The sequence below is a fragment of the Tachypleus tridentatus genome, chromosome 2 (assembly GCF_004210375.1).
Source record: "Tachypleus tridentatus isolate NWPU-2018 chromosome 2, ASM421037v1, whole genome shotgun sequence".
NCBI classification, from domain to species: domain Eukaryota; kingdom Metazoa; phylum Arthropoda; class Merostomata; order Xiphosura; family Limulidae; genus Tachypleus; species Tachypleus tridentatus.
Genome location: NC_134826.1, coordinates 24,976,799 through 24,995,973, shown reverse-complemented (window position 1 = coordinate 24,995,973; position 19,175 = coordinate 24,976,799). Strand labels below are relative to the sequence as shown.

General features: G+C 33.0%; 1 protein-coding gene across 1 annotated transcript in view; it reads left to right on the top strand.

Annotated features, from left to right (window-relative positions):
- cactin (cactin, spliceosome C complex subunit) overlaps positions 1-19,175 on the top strand; it is a 64,640-nt gene that overhangs the window by 43,876 nt on the left and 1,589 nt on the right. Inside the window, 6 exon segments of the mRNA XM_076481084.1 lie at positions 2,878-3,027; positions 4,507-4,616; positions 4,792-4,985; positions 7,830-7,998; positions 8,709-8,870; positions 9,096-9,179. Coding sequence (XP_076337199.1) covers positions 2,878-3,027; positions 4,507-4,616; positions 4,792-4,985; positions 7,830-7,998; positions 8,709-8,870; positions 9,096-9,179 — 869 coding nt within the window.

Here is a 19,175-nt window from a genome sequence, read left to right as displayed (position 1 = left end):
TCTCCTCCCCAACGCACACACTTATCCCAACGGTGTTTCCACTTGTTGAAACAGTCCTGGTACGCTTCTTTTGTAATGTCCTCCAGCTCTTTCATCGCATTTGCCTTAATCTCGGGAATTGTCTCAAATCTTCTTCCTTTCAAGGGTCTTTTGAGTTTGGGGAACAAGAAAAAATCGCAAGGAGCAAGGTCAGGTGAGTAGGGGGGTGGGGAAGAACAGTGATCGAGTGTTTGGCCAAAAACTCACGAGTTTTGAGGGCTGAATTTCGCAGCAACGTGGTGCATCTTCAATTTTTTGGTCAAAATCTCATAACAAGGTCCAACTGATATCCCACACTCTTCAGCAAGCTCCCTGACAGTCAGACGTCGATTTGCCCGCACCAGGGTGTTGATTTTGTCGACGTGTGGGTCGTCAGTTGACGTGGAAGGACGTCCAGGACGCTCATCATCTTCAATGGACTGTCGACCATCCTTAAAACGTTCATGCCACTTGAAACATGCCGTACGCTTCATAGCAACATCACTGTAAGCTGTGTTAAGCATAGCAAAAGTTTCAGTCGCAGATTTTCCAAGTTTAACACAAAATTTCACAGCAAGTCGTTGCTCCTTGAGGTCATTCATTCTGAAATTCGCCAAACGAGAAAATCGCACTTCACTTAAAACTGCGTAGCTAATACACAAATGAAGATATCTGCAATCGGAAATGGCGTCGTAATCAGCTGATCTGTGCTAACCTAGCGACACCAAGCGGATTCCCCTGGAACCAACTGGAGCCGCGCAATTCAAACAGTCCGCTGTATTTTTTAACAGCCCTCGTTATAGATTTAAGATTTCCTCAGTGAACACTGTAGTAGTTAAAATACAACTAAAATATAAATAATTGTACTTTTGATGTCAACTTTGTTATTTTATATTAAAACTGTTCCTCAGTGTATGTTATTTTAATATCTTTGTTACAGACTGATGTTATTCTGCATTATAATTAGTTTCTCAGTATTTTATCTTTCCACAATTACTTTATCAAACTTTTACCATATTTGTAATATCAGGTGGCCAGAATATTTTGCAACAGAATTTTTCTTTCAAAGACTGTTGATAGCTGTGAATTTTGTTAGTAGCTTTGTGTAGGACTTCAGTTTGTATTAAAAGTCTAAAGATATATTTAGTGTCATATTTAGCACTCATTTTGTCACTGAATCCAATAATAAAGTGTTTGTGGAAGTTACACACTGAAGTTACTATTGTTAGGGTTTGAAATAAGTCGTATCTATATATTTCAGTATGTAGTCTATGATAAAGGTTGAAAGCTGAGATAAATATATTAATCATTATACTATGTAATACTATGTTCCTGGATAGTATGTGTTATTTCTTAATTGCTTATGTTGTAAAAGTACAGAAAATGGCCATTATTCCTTTCAAATTTTGCTTTCGTGACCTGGATAATGAAATTTAGAGATTAACCTATTTTCTATGTAAAAACAGGCAAATTTGCACATTTTCATTTACATAAGGTCTGAATAAAACAACATATGAATCAAGATTTACATGTATTTATACTAAAGCTGTACAAAAATGTTTAGGAGTGAGTAGTTTTCGAGATTTGTGACTGTAATGTAAATCATGTTCACGTATCAGCCCCCAAATATAGTCAGTCTCCTATCATGTTTTTGTTATACACTCTTTGGTAGCAGCAAAGTCCAGTGTATCTTGGTGGAAGTTCTCGCCTTGCTCCTCTGAGTATGCTCCCATGTTCTTCTTGACTTTATCAAGATTAACGTCAAGGATATGGACTTTCAAGAACATCCCGCAGCCCATTTTGCTGTAGTTCTTCACCAGAGCTTCAAGTAGTTCCACATAATATTTGGCCTTGTAATTGCCCAAGAAGCCCTGAACCACTGCAACAAAGCTGCCCAAAGCTTTTCTTTTCTTCCTACTGAGCTTCTTGGGGAATTCTGTGCACTCCAGGATCTTCTTTATTTGTGATCCAACGAAGACACCAGCTTTGACATTTGCCTCAAACAGCTTAGGGAGAAAGTCTCGAAGGTACTTTAAGGCTGTAGACTTCTTATCAAGAGTTGGAACAAATTGTTTCATAAAATCCAATTTTATGTGCAGTGGTGGGATCAATATCTTCTGAAGGTTCACTAGTGGCTCACACTTGACATTGTGCCTCCCCACAGAGAAATCGGTCCGTTATGGCCAGTGCTTCCTGTTGTAATGTGCTGTGGTGTCACTACTGTCCCAAAGGCAAAGATAACAGGGAAAGTTGGTAAAGCCTCCATGGAGACCCATCAGGAATGCCACCATTTTGAAGTCTCTGATAACCTCCCAGCCATAGTCATCATACTTCAAGACTTCTAGCAAGGTCATGACGCTATTGTAGTTTTCTTTGAGGTGCACCGAATGAGCCAGGGGAAGAGATGAATACTTATTCTTGTTATGGAGCAGCACAGATTTGAGGGTTCTACAACATTATTGAAAGTTCAAGAAAATTCTCTATCAGCTACTCAACAATGAATCTACCTGTAATGTTCTGTAAAATGGGTAAATTTCAAAATTTCATAACCCAGGTCATAAAAGCAAAGTTTAAAGAGAAAAATAGGTCTTTTTCCATTTACTTCAGGCATAAGTAATTGCACCATAACACTTTCTGCCCAGGAACAAGAAAAAGTAAAAATTTTGTTTCATGGCATTATTATTTTAAAGAAGTTTATTCTTGAATATATGGTTTTTATAAACTAAACATTTTCATTTTTTGTTGCAGCAGTTTAGAATGTTTAACATTTTGCTGGAATATAAAAACTTATTGTTCCTATGTTAATAATACATTGCATCCTTTAATTAGATTATAAGAATTAAAGTCAAAATTTTTCAGATCAAATCAGGGAAAGGAGAGAAGGAATAAACACTGCAGTCAGCTCTGATGTTGTCAGTGTTTTCAAGGGAAAAACACCCAACCAACTACAAGCACTTTACAATCAAATTGAAAATAAAATTCGTAGTGGTGAAGAAGGGGTTGATATAGGTTAGTATTTGTGTTTTATTATAGCAAAACAAAAATTGTGCTTCACAGATATTTTATGACACGGGAAATGTCTCTTAAATTATTTGTAACTTTTCTCTTATTTTTGACTTCAAAAATCCAAAACTTTCTTTCTCTTCCATAATGTTTTATCATTATAGTTTATAGATAACTTAAACTTAATGGAGTTAAAAGTTTACAGTTTTAATTTCTTGGCAGTCTATACCTTACAGTATTTTAAGCTTATTTATTGTTTACCGTGAAATGCTACTATTGTGCAACTTTGGGTGATGTAGAACAGTAGCGACATTTTAGATGTGGCTTCATTATGAGAAAATTATACATAAATCTGAAATATATATTTATATATTTCAAAGTAAAACTGTAAATACATTCATGATGTCAGAAATACACGTAGGTTCAAGAAGTCTTGGCACAAATTGATGTAAACCGTATATCCTGAGTGCTTTCAAAAGGTAGACCTTTCTTTTTCATGGGCATATTGTTTAGCATTGAATTACTCCTATTGCTTATTGTTGTAAGACATGAACAAAATTACTAATGTTTCACAATTTAATATTTTAATTGTAGATTTTATGTACTATTACATCTACATATTGTGACAGGATTATGGTCTGTCTTTGTCAGGCACATATAGTAAATAATTTTTATTATGCAATATTAATTGTTATATCTTTAGCACTGAAAACCTACAAAATATTAAAAACCAATTGCTCTAAAATTGCTATAAAAACAAGTTATTCATGGGTACATTTGATATGTTATTTATTACACAATTCTTATTTATTCTGTTTTTATTTAATGCTCTAAAACTCCCAAATATGTATCTTCTCATTTATCTTGGAAACAGCAATATATTTATTGGAACTTTCAGTTTATTGCCTTACATTGTAAAGTTGATGGATTTCTGTTTTCCTTTTTATATTCAGTGTTAAACCACATTAAGTTTTCCTCAAACTTTTGAATATCCTAAATTACCTTAATTGAACTGCATGCCTTCATTATAATTAGTGAAAAGAAATGTTACACTTTCTTTAATCATTGGTAATTTTGTGGTGTTGACGAAATCTTCTCAGCAAATCATAGTATTTCTAATATCACCATACTCCTTCAAGTGTCCCCTAGTGGCACAGTGGTATGTCTGCATACTCGCACTGCTAGAAACTGGGTTTTGATAACCATGGTGGGCAGAACACAGATAGCTAGTTCACTGTGAAGATATGTGCTTAATTTCAAACCATCAAAAACGTCTTCAAGTGAAAGTTAATGTTATCACTGTAAGAACACTAAGGAATTATATGTTTTGAAATAACTATGAATGACAAAGATCTGGATATGTAAGGGTATTTTAACACTGTTTTGTCACAATTTAATGAGCAGTGTAATAGTATTACAAAAATGAATGCAGGTTTGTTTTTTTTCTCATATAAGTTTAACTTTTTTCTCTTTTTTTTTTTTAAGGATATTGGGAAACGCTGTTATCTCGACTAAAGGCTTTTATGGCTAGAGCAAGGTTAAGAGAACGCCATCAAGATAATCTCAGAAAAAAGCTTTTCCAACTGAAGCAGGAGGTAGAGATTTAACTTACAAAACTTCATACATAATAATCTTGTATAGTTTTATTCTTAACTGACATGTATGCTAATTACATTCACCACAGACATGTTAATAGGCTGATAGTTGTACAACACAATTGATGTATTTTTAATGAATATGTGAAAATTAAATACTTTTATTTTGATGTAGCAAGGGGTAGAGAGTGGGCCTCTCTTTCCGTGCATAGACGCAAACATTCCGAGTGAACCATCCACATCACAAGAACAACAACAACCTCAGCAGACCCTTCCTCAAGAATGTCCATCAAGTGGAGAAACACAAAATATAGTTATAGATGAAGAAAAAACTTCTGAAGCAGAACCAGCTGAGACTCAAACAGAGGAGTAGGTTTTCAGATAGTCTATTATTTATTCTGATTTATAAGTTCAATTATTCCTGCTAATTATCTGCCAGAGTATTAGATTGACAATCAATTTAACTGTTGCAGACTTAACATGATCTCTATTGGTATTTCATATTTAGCCTAAATGTTTATACAACACTAACTTTAAACAAGACTGTTCAAATAGAACTTTCAACTGCCTTCTGTAATATTTACATATAATCTAATTATTTGTAATATTTAAATACATCTATAACTGAAATTAATCTGTATAATATATAGTACATTTATAGATAACAAGAAAACCACACATCAACCTTAATTATTTGTTTGGATTAATTGCACTTCTCAGGAAAGTTAGAATGATATTCTAGGCTTGTTATTTTTTAGATTACATTTTCCATTGTTAGTGATGTTTAGTCTTACAGAGTATTGCCAGATGTTGCAATTTTTATTATCATGAGTTTTTGGTAAGAATATTGAAGGTGAATCTTAAAACACAAGCTTGATAGTTTTTCCAAAAACATTCCACTGATTATGGAACTCAGTTTCTAACACACACTAGGTTTAATAAATACAAGAAAGGCACAAAAGACTTTGGGGAAACTTTGGGAGACCCGACTTGTAAGTGAGATTACAATTTTCTTCGTTGTTTTTATCACAAAAACAGCTATGGTTTTCAAAAAAGTCTGTAAGAGCTCAAATGTTTGTTTGGTGAATTTTGTAGATTTAAATTATTTTTCTTAACAATCTTGGTATCATCACTAAAGTATGTATTTATCTTCATTGCAGTGTCTGTTTAGGTCTAAAGATTTGTATTTCATAAGCATAATGATAATTCTGCTGATGAAGGTGTTGCCTCTGGATTGGCTGAGGATGTGGTTTTGGAACTCATTCAGAGTTTAAACTTTGACAAAGAACAAAATTTCTGGTTAAAGTGTGAATTACAAAAGTATTAGAATGTGTCTACAACAAAGAAATTAGCAGTTGGTATTAGGAAAGTAAATGAAAACATGAAAAAGAAAATAAAAACAGAAACAAGTAATAATTTTTGTTGGAGTTTTTTTCATTAAAACTTTACATTTTATCTGCTGTATTCTCTACTTTAATACTGTAGGGACTCTTGATGATGAAAAACCCACTTCAAGTAAAATTGTATCTCAGAATGGCTGGTAGGGGTATTAACGCTTACTAATAAAGCAGAGAATAATGTTTTGACCTTTCTAGGTCATCTTCAGGTTAATAAATTTGTTAATCTCAAGATGACCTCAGAAAGTTGAAACATTCTCTGTTTTATTAGTAAAAGTGTTAATGCCAATACCAGCTGTTCGGAGATACTATATGGACTCTGTCCATTTGACCAGTCTTGTAACCACCACAACATTCAATGTGAATCAAGTGGCAAATCACTCAATTACATCAGAATATAACTATTTCAAAAACTTAGAAACTCATTGAGAAATGCTCAAAACATTATCAACATGCTAAGATGCTAATGCATACCATAAAAAAAATGAAACATGCCTCAATCTCTCTCATTTAAAGCATCAGTAACAACAGGAGCACATGAGCAGAACTTTTGCAGCAAATAGCAAAAGATCCTTCAAAATGCCTCCTTAGAACTCGTGAATATCACTACAACATTTTGTCAATATCCTGGATAAAGAAATTTCCCACTGTTATCACTTGTAAAATCCTTCACTAGGATTAAAAGGAGAACTGCTAAAATTTACAAAGAAAACTGATACATTCCTTCTCAAAAATAATAACGGAAATATGCTTCATACCAACAATATAAATTCAAAAAATGCTTCTAATAACACACTTTTTGTCAAAAACTACATACGTTAAGCAGAATCTATTAAAATCCTTTATCTCAGAATGAACAGTCTAAAAAAACATTAAAAAACAATGCACTTCATACTCTAATACACATAAGCCTTCTCAAACTAACAAATCTGTTGAAAATAACAACAACCTTATAAAACATACAGATAACAATGAACCCTTCCAACATTCTTAATTTTTCAGACATAGTTATCTCTGAAGCAGAACTCAGTCTCCTTAGTAAAGGTTTCAGCTTCACCCCAAATAACAGCTATATTGATAATCCAACCAATTGTAACTCATTCTTCACAATCCACGAGGACACTATAAAAGACCAACAACACCTTACACACACACACTGACCTGAAAACGAAAAGCAGAAGACTTTCGAAACATTGTTCTCTGTGCACTTGTGTCTCCACAATGGGCAGTTGCTGTCCATTCTACAAAGTTTCATCATGAATACTCTGCCTAAACAATTTACCATCTATATTAATAAGCCCAAACTTCTTTCTGACCTTCAATAAGGACTGGCATGGTCAGGTGGTTTAGGAGCTCGACTTGTAATCTGGGGTTCATGGGTTCAAATCCCTGTCACACCAAACACACTCACTCTTTCAGCTGTGTGGGCATTATAATGTGATGGTCAATCCCATTATTCCTTGATAAAAGAGTAGCCCAAGAGTTGGCAGTGGGTGGTGATGACAAGCTGCTTTCCCTCTAGTCTTACATTGCTAAATTAGGGATAACTAGTGCAGATAGCCCTCGAGTAGCTTTTCGCAAAATTCAAAACAAAACAAACCCTCTCCCATACACATAAGGTTAAATATATGTTTTTAAATTTTAATAGTGTAAAAATAATTCCATAAATTATGGCAAGTCAGTAAGTTTATATATTACAGGAAATGGATGACTCATTGGTGTTAGTATGCAGTTAAAATGTATAATTGGTTTAAGTTTCATTCACTATACTGACTGCATGGATAATCTTTATATTGATCTGTATCTTCACCATTAGAGTAGATCCAATAAAACAGAGTGTGGAAGATTACAGAACTGGGTGTTACAGTCCTCAGTACATCAGTCTCTCTAGTCTAGAACCTGGAACACTTCTAACAAATCCAGAAGAAGACATGACTCGTCTAGTTTTTGCTCGGCAGCAACTGATAGGAACAGGTTCATATGAGGTAATTGTTTAGAATGTATTACATCTAAATATGAACCTTTGATTTTCTGTAACACATTATTGAGGTTTTTGGAAGTTTACTGATAACTTAAGCACTTTAATGAAACTAACTACTGCAAAGAAGCTTGTGTCTACTCAAATTTTCTGAAAATATCTTTTGAACAGTTAAGTTAATTATGCATCAGAACTTAAGTGATTATAATACAGTTACAGAATTAAAGGCATGAGCTTTACAGCCATGTCCATTTGAATTTTGCAACCTTATTACTTATACACAAATTCTAGATTATGTAGAATATTGATCAACCAATAGGAAGCTTTCATTGAGTCTTCTACAACACTAGGTTTGTGTGAAAACTTCATCATATATAGTGGAACCCCTGTAATGATGCCATTTTGTCTTGGTCCTGAAGGTGGCTGCTTTAGAGGGGTTCCACTGTAGTTTCTTCAGGTCTATAAAGATATGCCTCACTTAGTGGTACAGTGATGTGTCTGTATACTTATACTGCTAGAAATTGGGTTTTGATACCCATAGTGGGAAGAGCACAGATAGCCTTTTGTGTAGTTTTGTGCAAGGAAAAAAAAACCAACAACAACAAAAACCATAAAACATATTAAGAAAAATGTCAATTTTCAGTATTTCGTAATTCACTATGAAATGAAAAGTAATCTGATTGTTGTTTTTATCAAGACAATTTTTATCTCACTTAGGATGTTCTGACTATTGAAGAAAAAGCTTTTGAAAGGGAAGCTAGGAAAGGAATGGATGGACAAGAAGCCGTATTCAGTGTGGAGTCTCCATTGGATAAAATATACCTATGGTCTGATAAATATCGACCACGTAAACCCCGCTATTTTAACAGGGTTCATACGGTAAGGGGTTCTTGTTGCACATGTTGGTTTGATTTTACTTCATATCATATATATGTGGTGTGTTTGTTTTTTTTATTCTGTATTAGCACAAATTAATGTTTTATTGTGTTATCAAATAGTTATCAGAAATGGTGATTTTAGTGAAGACATTTGTGAACTCTATGTATTTAACATCTGTACAATGTTAATAGTCAAATCTCTTGTGCTTTTTGTATATCTGAGCAGGGTTTTGAATGGAATAAATACAATCAAACTCACTATGATATGGACAACCCACCACCGAAAATTGTGCAAGGATACAAGTTCAATGTAAGTGACTTCTTGACTTATACTTGAGTTTTCAAAAACTGTTTCATAAGTCATTATTATAAAACAGAAAATATAGTGTCAAATTAATAACAGCTGACATTTTAGTTTCAACTAATTACATTTTTCTAAGCTTGTCATTGCTAACAAAGGGAGAAGTGTAGACTCTGATATTTATTTTGTTGTGTTTTAATATCCATATGTTTGATGTAATAACCTTGTTTACAAAAGATGGATGTATTATAAAATTTTTTACTTCTTGATCCTATTGGCTCTAAAACTTAGGATTATTACTAATTTTACAAACACGATGTTTAAAATTGTGCAACTCAATCATTATAACTCAACCTAAATTGGAGCCTTTAGAGAAGGACACTTCTTTATTATATGTATATGTATCAAATTCACTGTTTATGATAATGAAAATGATCACCTCCTAAAGAACCCAATGTTGAGCTTAAGTATTTATGCTAAAAATTGGGTTTTAGTTTCCACATCAGGAACAGTGAACATAACCTATTGTGTAAGTTTGTACTTTTAAACAAATATCCGAAGAATACAGAAGAATTAAAAGGTAGTTATGTTAATGTCAAACTGTTTCACACAAATCTAACAGTTATGTTAATGTCAAACTGTTTCACACAAATCTAACAGTTATGTTAATGTCAAACTGTTTCACACAAATCTAACAGTTATGCTAATGTCAAACTGTTTCACACAAATCTAACAGTTATGTTAATGTCAAACTGTTTCACACAAATCTAACAGTTATGTTAATGCCAAACTGTTTCACACAAATCTAACAGTTATGTTAATGTCAAACTGTTTCACACAAATCTAACAGTTATGTTAATGTCAAACTGTTTCACACAGATCTAATAGTTATGTTAATGCCAAACTGTTTCACACAAATCTAACAGTTATGCTAATGTCAAACTGTTTCACACAAATCTAACAGTTATGCTAATGTCAAACTGTTTCACACAAATCTAACAGTTATGTTAATGTCAAACTGTTTCACACAAATCTAACAGTTATGCTAATGTCAAACTGTTTCACACAAATCTAACAGTTATGCTAATGTCAAACTGTTTCACACAAATCTAACAGTTATGCTAATGTCAAACTGTTTCACACAAATCTAACAGTTATGCTAATGTCAAACTGTTTCACACAAATCTAATAGATGTGTTAATGTCAAACTGTTTCACACAAATCTAACAGATGCTTGCAAACTTCAAAGAGTATTGCAAACCAAAGAGAAGAATATTTAATTGCTATGTTTCAATCAGTATTTTATCCATAGCTAAATTACAGATCAATGTATGAAAAAATTGAAGCAAACTAAAGGAAGGATAAAAACAACAACAGTAAATACTGAGTGAGTGAAATACTTGGACCAATCAAGATAGGTTGTTTCTGACTCCACCAGAAAAATGTTAACTTAAGTAAATGATGGCAGTGTACAGTTAGCTCACTAAATTATTAAAGAGGAATATTTGACTTGGCAGTGAATAGTTTATATAAGTATTTAGAAATATTATTGCATAAGCAGGATTGTTTCCACTATTACAATAACACACAACACTTTGTTGTGCTATATTGTCAGTCAAAACCAAGTTATTTATGCAAAATTCAAAAACAAACAAAATGAAGTTTAGGTTTTTATAAGGCTGAATTCTTTACTGTAGGTGTATGTGACTTGTTGGCCAAAAATTTCAACATTAAACAGACAGCACACAATTCACTTGTTACATAATATATTCAAAAAAATCAACTATGTGTACGAATATAGTTTTTCTTACACTATTTATTATCACAGTTAAAGTCCACTAACTTACTTGCTCTCTGTATCTACATGTATCCAGCCTTCCAAGAATAACAGTATTAAACACAACAAGAAAAGTTGGAAGATTTTATTAAGATGACGTGAACAATGTTACAAAAACCTTGTACAACAGTTAAACTGCATACACAACATATTAGTCGTACAGTTACATAACAAAACTTATCACAACTATTGCTTTTAAAATAATAAACTTTTAACACTTTTGTTATGAAAGCTAAATAATCATTAAAAATTAAATCTCTAAATAAACTGAGTGATAACAACTGATCAGTCTTGTGTATCCAACAATGACCATTATAATATCTAATCAAAAACACCTTAGGACTGAAAAAAAGGATTCATTGTGGGTCCTAAAGGAATTAACTCAAAACTGGTAGCAACACTTATGACAGTGATAAGAGTTTTACTACAAATGTTCATTAGTTAGCCAGGCTCAGTTTTTGTTCTACTTGGAACATGATGGTTGGTAAAACAATGTATGAATCTAGCTAATTGGTGCATGAATATATCCTGTGAAATTTTATTAATGCTATAAGTGTAGTCACCAGTTTAGCTGCCAATTTTGATTTAATTACTTTGAAGTCGCACTGTCAATCCTTTTGTGGCCACACATTTTTTTCACACTTGAAGTGTTTTTGATTAGATATCATGACAAACAAACCGAGAAAGTTAGACTTGATAGCAACCCACATTAGCTTTAGAAAGACAACCCTGTTATTCAGAACAGATCTTTACAAAACCAGCCACATCCTTTAAAATATATGGTGGTACTTTTCCTCTCTGAAATAGTTAACTTCCTTTGTAGTAATGCCAAGGAATTTAGATTAACCGGTTCTTGGAATTAACCTCCATACATTTGTTGCAGATGTATCAACTAATATCATATGATGCTAAATGTTCTTTAATTGAATAATTTCATAAGATTTAGTAAATCGGTGTTGAAAAAGTGACAATGAATAATCAATAACTGGTGTATGATTATTTTGAAACTGAGATAGAAACTGATAATATAGTTTGTTTGACTTAAGCTTTACTTATGTATCTGCACATCCTTTCACCTTGCAGTTTTCAATTTAATATGAAAATTGAAAACAGTCTTTTTTTAAGTCTTAGGTGAAGCTGTATTAAAAATGTTTGACCAATAGTTCATATAACTTTTTGAATAGGCATGTAAAAAACTTTTCATGAATTTTGAGCAGTTGTTGTTAAATATCGTTGCACATGTGGCCTATATTTACACCAAATGAGACTCCTAATTGTACATTGAATACATCTATTACTGCACCAAATCTGAATAAAATCTATAAAAGTGTGTTTTATGTATCAAATAAAGTTTTTGTACTTTTGATACATAGAAGGAGAAAGTAATGAAACCCAATCAAAATTAGAGATGTTATACCTCAGATATTTCTTAATGGATTTCTTTGAAATTTGATATGTGAAGCGTGAGTCCAATAGAGCACTTCCATTGAAAATAAGCAGTAGTTTGGATTACCAAATCCCTTGATACAGAAGGTTAAAGACTGGTAAACTATCACTGCTGTTAATGACACACTACCATGTTTCTTGATTTTAAGAATATGTTACTGCTCATTCAAAGGTTAGCTGTTATAAGTTCTCTGTAAGTGAAAATAGAAGCAGATATATTTTAAATTTTTGATTGCCAAAGGGAGTACTGACCTCATATTCCTATCAACAAAAACTACATAAAAATCCAGGTGAAAGATATATTTTAACCAGCATAAATTTTTTGTTATGTGTCTTCATTATGAATTAATGTATGTGCAAAAGAAGTTGAAAACAAGATTGTGAAACAATTAAAAGATATAATGTATTATCAGGATAAAACACATTTCTGGATATAAATATCACACAATATATATATATATATATCTCAGCTCTGTTCTTTCATTAACAAATTATATATAGAGAGAGGTAATAATAAAATGGTAACTGTGTTACTTGAGAAAATATTGTAACAACAGCTGATGTCACAATAGTTATGCTCAACAAACTTAAGTAAGAACTCTTCTTGATAACGAGAAGCGCACTTCAAATAAAAATGTATCTCAGAACAGCTGGTATGGGTATTAGCACAAAACTGTGTTCTCTGCTTTATTAGTAAAAGTGTTAATATCCATACCAACTGTTCTGATATATATATTAGTAAGAACTCTGTGAATATAGTATAGTATAAATCTATCCAAAACCATCTACACCTTCCTTTATGGTTTAAATGTATACATTATAAAAATAGTAATTATAGAGCATTGACTCTTTTAAACTGTTTGAGTAAGTTAGCATATTATGCTACAGTAATAATAGGTAGGCAAACAATGATTTATAAGAATAAGTTAAAACTTTTATTGAAGTTGGAATATACAACATGTTTCAAAGGAACATTGGTCTATCTGTTTCAGGTGTGATCTATACTAAGCAATACAAGGTTTATATATCATTACACAGACAAAAGACACAAGAATTAAATGTGATGGAAGTGGTGTCAGCAGGTAACAGAATGTAGGTAAAAGTCAAGTACAAAGACTTTACAAAATACAACTGATGTTGCTGGTGCCATTACCATGGTTAAGTGACAGATCCTTTGCTTTGATGATTTCTATAGTTTCTGAACAGTCTCTTTCTTTTTTGTGATCTTTGTTCTATGTATTTTTTTCACATTCATTTGGAATACTATATATAGATATTTTTTATTCTTTAGTACACATTATTTCAGGTTAGATTATAAGTTGTTGATTTTACATGAAAGTTTGAATAGAGTTTTTACATCAATGCTCAACTTATTAAATAAGCTAGTGATTACATTACAAATTTTTGGTAGAAAAGGAAGTTCAACATAAAATATAGTATATTTGTTTTTGATAGGTAAAAGGTTAAAATAGTATAGTTTTTTAATCATTTTGAAATTTGATAGAAGCCCTATCTACGATGTTGGAATTAAAATCTTTAGATAGTTCTATTTTCTTGGGTTGTTCAATATAGTAAGTTATCTTTGTGTGTACATAGTTGTATGGCATGATTTACATAGGTGTAGTGAGAGGATATTTTCTCTGACATGTGGTGATTAGATCTTACTAGTGGCAGCATGTGACAGAATGGTGCTTCACCTGTTTACTGCAAGTAACTTTTTTCTTACATTAACTTCTAAGTAGGGGTGAGACAACTGTTAGATTTTATTTCTCATGTAAAAATTATGATATTGGGTCTTAATGTGTAAAGATATCATGTTGTTATATACTGAAGATATATCTTATCCAGATTTCAGGTTTCTTGGTGTGTGTGAATTCGCTTCCAAACAGTGCTTTTAGAACAGACACATAGAGGTTATTAAGTAGTGAGGAAAGGAGGGGGTCCTATTGCTATTCCATTATATTTTTTGTAAAACTAGCCTTCATGTTTAAAATAAGTGTCGTTTAAGCAATATTTTGCAAATATTTTATCATCAATATTTTTGATGAGGTAATCTATTACAGGATTGTCTTCTAGTTTTTCTTTTAGACAGTGTAAGACACATTCAACAGGTGCTGAGGTAATTGGAAAATTATGTTGAAAGATGCTAATATACTTTGTGTTTAGTTTGAAGTTTTTGATTCTATTGACAGAGTCAACTAATATAGCTACAAGATTAGTAATTTAAGTATAATACTGTACTGTGCAAAAGTGTTATGACAAGAGAGTATTTTTCAGTCTTTCCATTTTATGGGGCTAATTATTTCTTGCTGTTATAAAATGTAAATTTCAACACTATGGTAAAGTTTTGCTGATTCCCATTAACAAGTGAATGAGCCATTTTTCATTCTTTTGAATTCCCATATACTTGTACCAAGAGCATGTCATTAGGATTTTGCTTGAAGTAACATACTAATAAAATTTAGGGTCTGAAATAATCTCATGGTAACCCGTACAGTGTCTTAACTATATAGAAAGAAACTAACAAGGAGCTACAATATGGTACCTGTAGGTGCTAGAAGAAATCAATGTAATAGTATTTTACAAATAAATCTTGATAAAAAATGTGTTTAACACTATATATTAAGTTCTGTTGTCATGCCACAGCCCAAAAAGTGTTGTGAACTGTCAGCAGGGCAGATAGTTTGCATAAAAGCTTTACATGATGCTGGTTGGACTCTCTGACAAATTGCTGCAATGTTGAAATGCTCCCCAAACACTGTCAAGTACACCATAGATTGTGAGGTTGAGACAGGTAAATTTGAAAACAGGAAAGGAAGAGGCAGAACTCCTAAACTCAAATGATACAGATGTTAAGTATCTTCAAACATATCCAGGAAGGCTCGGAGCAGTAATTACACTGCCTCCCATCTCAGACACAGAACTTTGCAAATCTTTCAAAGTCACTATTGGCTTCACAGTGGCATCCCTAACCAGTTTCCTGTTTGCCAAGCTACTTAGTTTGGAAGGGTATCCTGATCTAGGTTGTGACTGGGTGGTACAAATTGCATTTAATTTATTAATGATGAACTTCACTGTACTCAAAGGAATAATCTTGAAATTTTCTTGTAACCTTCTCATGATCTGTGATTCTCTACCACTTTATCCCTGACTTGTTTAGAAAGCTTCTGTCTTCATGGTTGGTTTTTTATATCATTACATGAATTGTGGCTTGAACAGATGCATTTATTCTAAAGTCAAATTAAACCACTTTGATAACATACAGACAGGGACCATTACACTAATTTTGTGACCTTTTAAACTAATCTTTCACTGACTTAAGGTTGTTGTAGCAAAGGTGTTGAATACTTGTGCAATTGAGAATATTTTATTTTTATTTGAAAGTTTAACTTGCATAATGCTTGTGGTTTTAGCTCTCTTATTCTGAATATAAAGTCCCATTTAAAAGTTTCATGATTGCAAACTCAAATGATAACAAGTTATAGAAACTTTGCAGGGTGGTGAATACTTTTGTAAGGCACTGTTTTAGGATGATCAACAAATCTGGTATTGATCTTTCTACAGAACTCACCAGATTGGCTTACAACATGTAATTTCCAATGTAAATTGCCAAAATTTGTGGATTAGGAGATCACTGTATATGGTAACATATATAGTTTGAAAACTTGTAGGAAGCTAGAAATTGGTTACATTGGTGAAACAGGGAGATACATCATAATGTTTTATCAAATATGTCAAAGACATTCATAAACTGGTGGTTGAAGAAAGTGCTGTTACTAAACATTTTTTGAGTAGTGTGAAAATGGCTATGAACCTTGACTATAATAGGCTCTTGTAACACCTTGTTGTTCCATCTTTTGTGTACTGTACATCTGCAGGTGGTAGAGGCACTCAACTTGGAATCTCTGGGTCATGGGTTTGAATCTCCATCTCACCAAACCTGCTCGCCCTTTCAGCTGTGGGGGGTGTTGCAAGTTATGGTAAATCCCACTATTTATTGGTAAAAGAGTAGACCAAAAGTTAGCAGGGGTGCTGATGACTTGTGGTTTTGCACAAAATTCAAACCAAACCAATACCTGTATTTTGTAGGTTATTTGATGTCACTAAAAATTAATTACTTTTGAAAAAGGTGTGAAATGGACATTTCTGACAGAAAACAAGTTGTCAGAAGCAGCATCTATGGATTTGTGTGTGAACAAACTATGGAACAGGTTTTGAGAAACCATTATTCTCATACACTAGATGGATTATGAAAAGCATGCAGAGGAGCAGTAGTGTTCTTCTTACATAACTTTAACACTCCTACGAAAAGTGGGGCCCAATAGGCCCCAGAGCAACTTGAAAGGTTATTAATATTAGGCTAATAATTTTGTATTTAAATGAAATTGCCATTAACTGATCCTATCCCTTTATATTTTAAGGAGCAATAATATTTCGACTTTTCAGACATTTGCGAAATAATATTTAAAATTTTTTTTTAAAACATCCACTAAGGGTATTGTGGGGCCTAATAGGCCCCAGATCAAAAAAACATAAAAATGACTTTATTTATTTCCTGAATAATTCTAGAACAGGCCTGGGCAACCAAAAAAAGCAAATTATAGTAAAATATATTAATTTTACAACTTCTTTTCAAAAGATGGATATTTAGGATAATAACTCTACTCCAACAATAATTTTAGACGGTCCTGATTATTGCCTAGTTTGCCCACGCCTGTTCTAGAACATTCTAGAAACTTTACAGAAGTATTTAGAATAATCTAGAATATTCTAGAAGAATCCACAAATCCTATATATATAGAAGCTGAAATCTTCAAACCGTGTCAAAAATATCTCTTGATGAAGCTGTACATTTACTGACAAAACCATCCAACGATGAAAGTGAACATGATAATGTCGTAGACTACTCTGAAAGTTGTGATGATGATCCTTCTGAAGCCGAAAATGATGAACAAATTGCGCCGTACCCTTCTGAAAGTGAAGAAAGTAATCAAGAAGATCTTACTACGATGCCAGTGAACGAACTTTTGTCCAAAGATAAGAATTTTAGTTATTTAACAACACCTTCAAGGATCAACAGGAGAACCGCAGCTCTCAATATATGCAATGGGAACCCAGGCATTACAAGGCAAGCTGCTCCAAGAGTCTCTACACCATTCGAAACATTCAAAATTTTCATTTCTGATAATATGATGGAACAGATCATTCACTCAACAAACACCGTCATGAAAGAACCAATTTTTGAAGAAGACCTCTGGAAATGGATCGCAGCTAATCTTTTCCTTGGAATAAGCAAATCCAAAAATGCATCGATAGACGAAATGTTTTCAACCGAATTCGGTTTGCCATTTTTGCGAAAACTGATTACACAAGACAAATTAAAAAAAATGTGCTCAAAAATCAGATTTGACATCCACTCTCAAAGAAATAGAGAAATCAAAGATGCTGCCATCTCTTGAGTCTGGAATTTTTTCATTGAAAATTGCAAAAAACAGTTACAACCCAAGCGAATACCTGACAGTGGATGAACAACTATGTAACTTCAAAGGAAGAGTTGGCTTCAGAACATACATTCCGACAAAGCCAGGCAAATACGGAATAAAGATTTGGTGCCTAACAGATGCAAAGACAAGTTACCTCCTCAACGCTCAAATTTATACTGGAAAGGTTGGAAATACGACAGAAACAAATCAAGGAGAAGAACTGAGTCAGCCATTTCTTGGAAAAGGAAGGACAATAACGACAGATAATTTCTTCACAACAATGACACTTGCCAAGTACCTACGAATAAAAAGAACAGGACTTGTTGGAACCATACGGAAATCAAGAACCTTCCTGCTTCCTGAAATAAATCCAAAATCTAGAGAGTTATCACCAAAGTTTTTCTACCATGACGACATCACTCTTCTCAGGCACTCAGACAAACTAGGAAAATATGTGCTACTACTGAGTTCTCAGCATCAGTCTGGTGAAGTAGAAGAGAATGGAAAGCCCGCGAAATCGTTAATCTTTACAATGCAACGAAGGCAAGTGTCGACACTCTCGATCAACTGATGATATATTATACAACAAAGAGGCGATCAAAGCGCTGGTCAGTCTGCATATTCTTTTACATTCTAGATCTTGCTGCGTACAATGCTTTCGTTCTATACTCGACAAAACATCCAGAATTTCTTTGTCAACATAAATCAAGAGCCAGAAGAGAATTTATACGGCAATTGGTGCTTGAAATCAAAGAAGTTTACTGCAAAGATAATGACAAAACAACCTCATGTGAACCGCCTGCAAAGAGGGCAAAAAGAGAACGATGCCATTTGTGCAGCAGATCAAAAGATAGACAGTCGAAAATTGTTTGCTCAAATTGTAAAAAAAATGTTTGTCAGAGCCATTCTAAAGTTGTTTGTAATGAATGTTGCTAAATAACTGTGTTTCTATTGGAAAAATATATGGGGCCTGATAGGCCCCAAAATCACTTTAGTGGATGTAAATATTTTTTTTGTAGGAGTGTTAAAAGTCTTTTGTAATAGCAACTATGCTGCAGGGTTAGTATTAAGATAAATGGTCATGAGAGCATTAAATGGATGTGGTAAGGCTCTAAAATAATTTCATTGTAGCTAACTCAACCCCTGTATAATTTAAGTATGGACAAATGTAAGAACCTAATCACAATGATACTCTTTCCAAACTTTAAAACATTATCGGTCTTTCTGGTAAAGCATTAA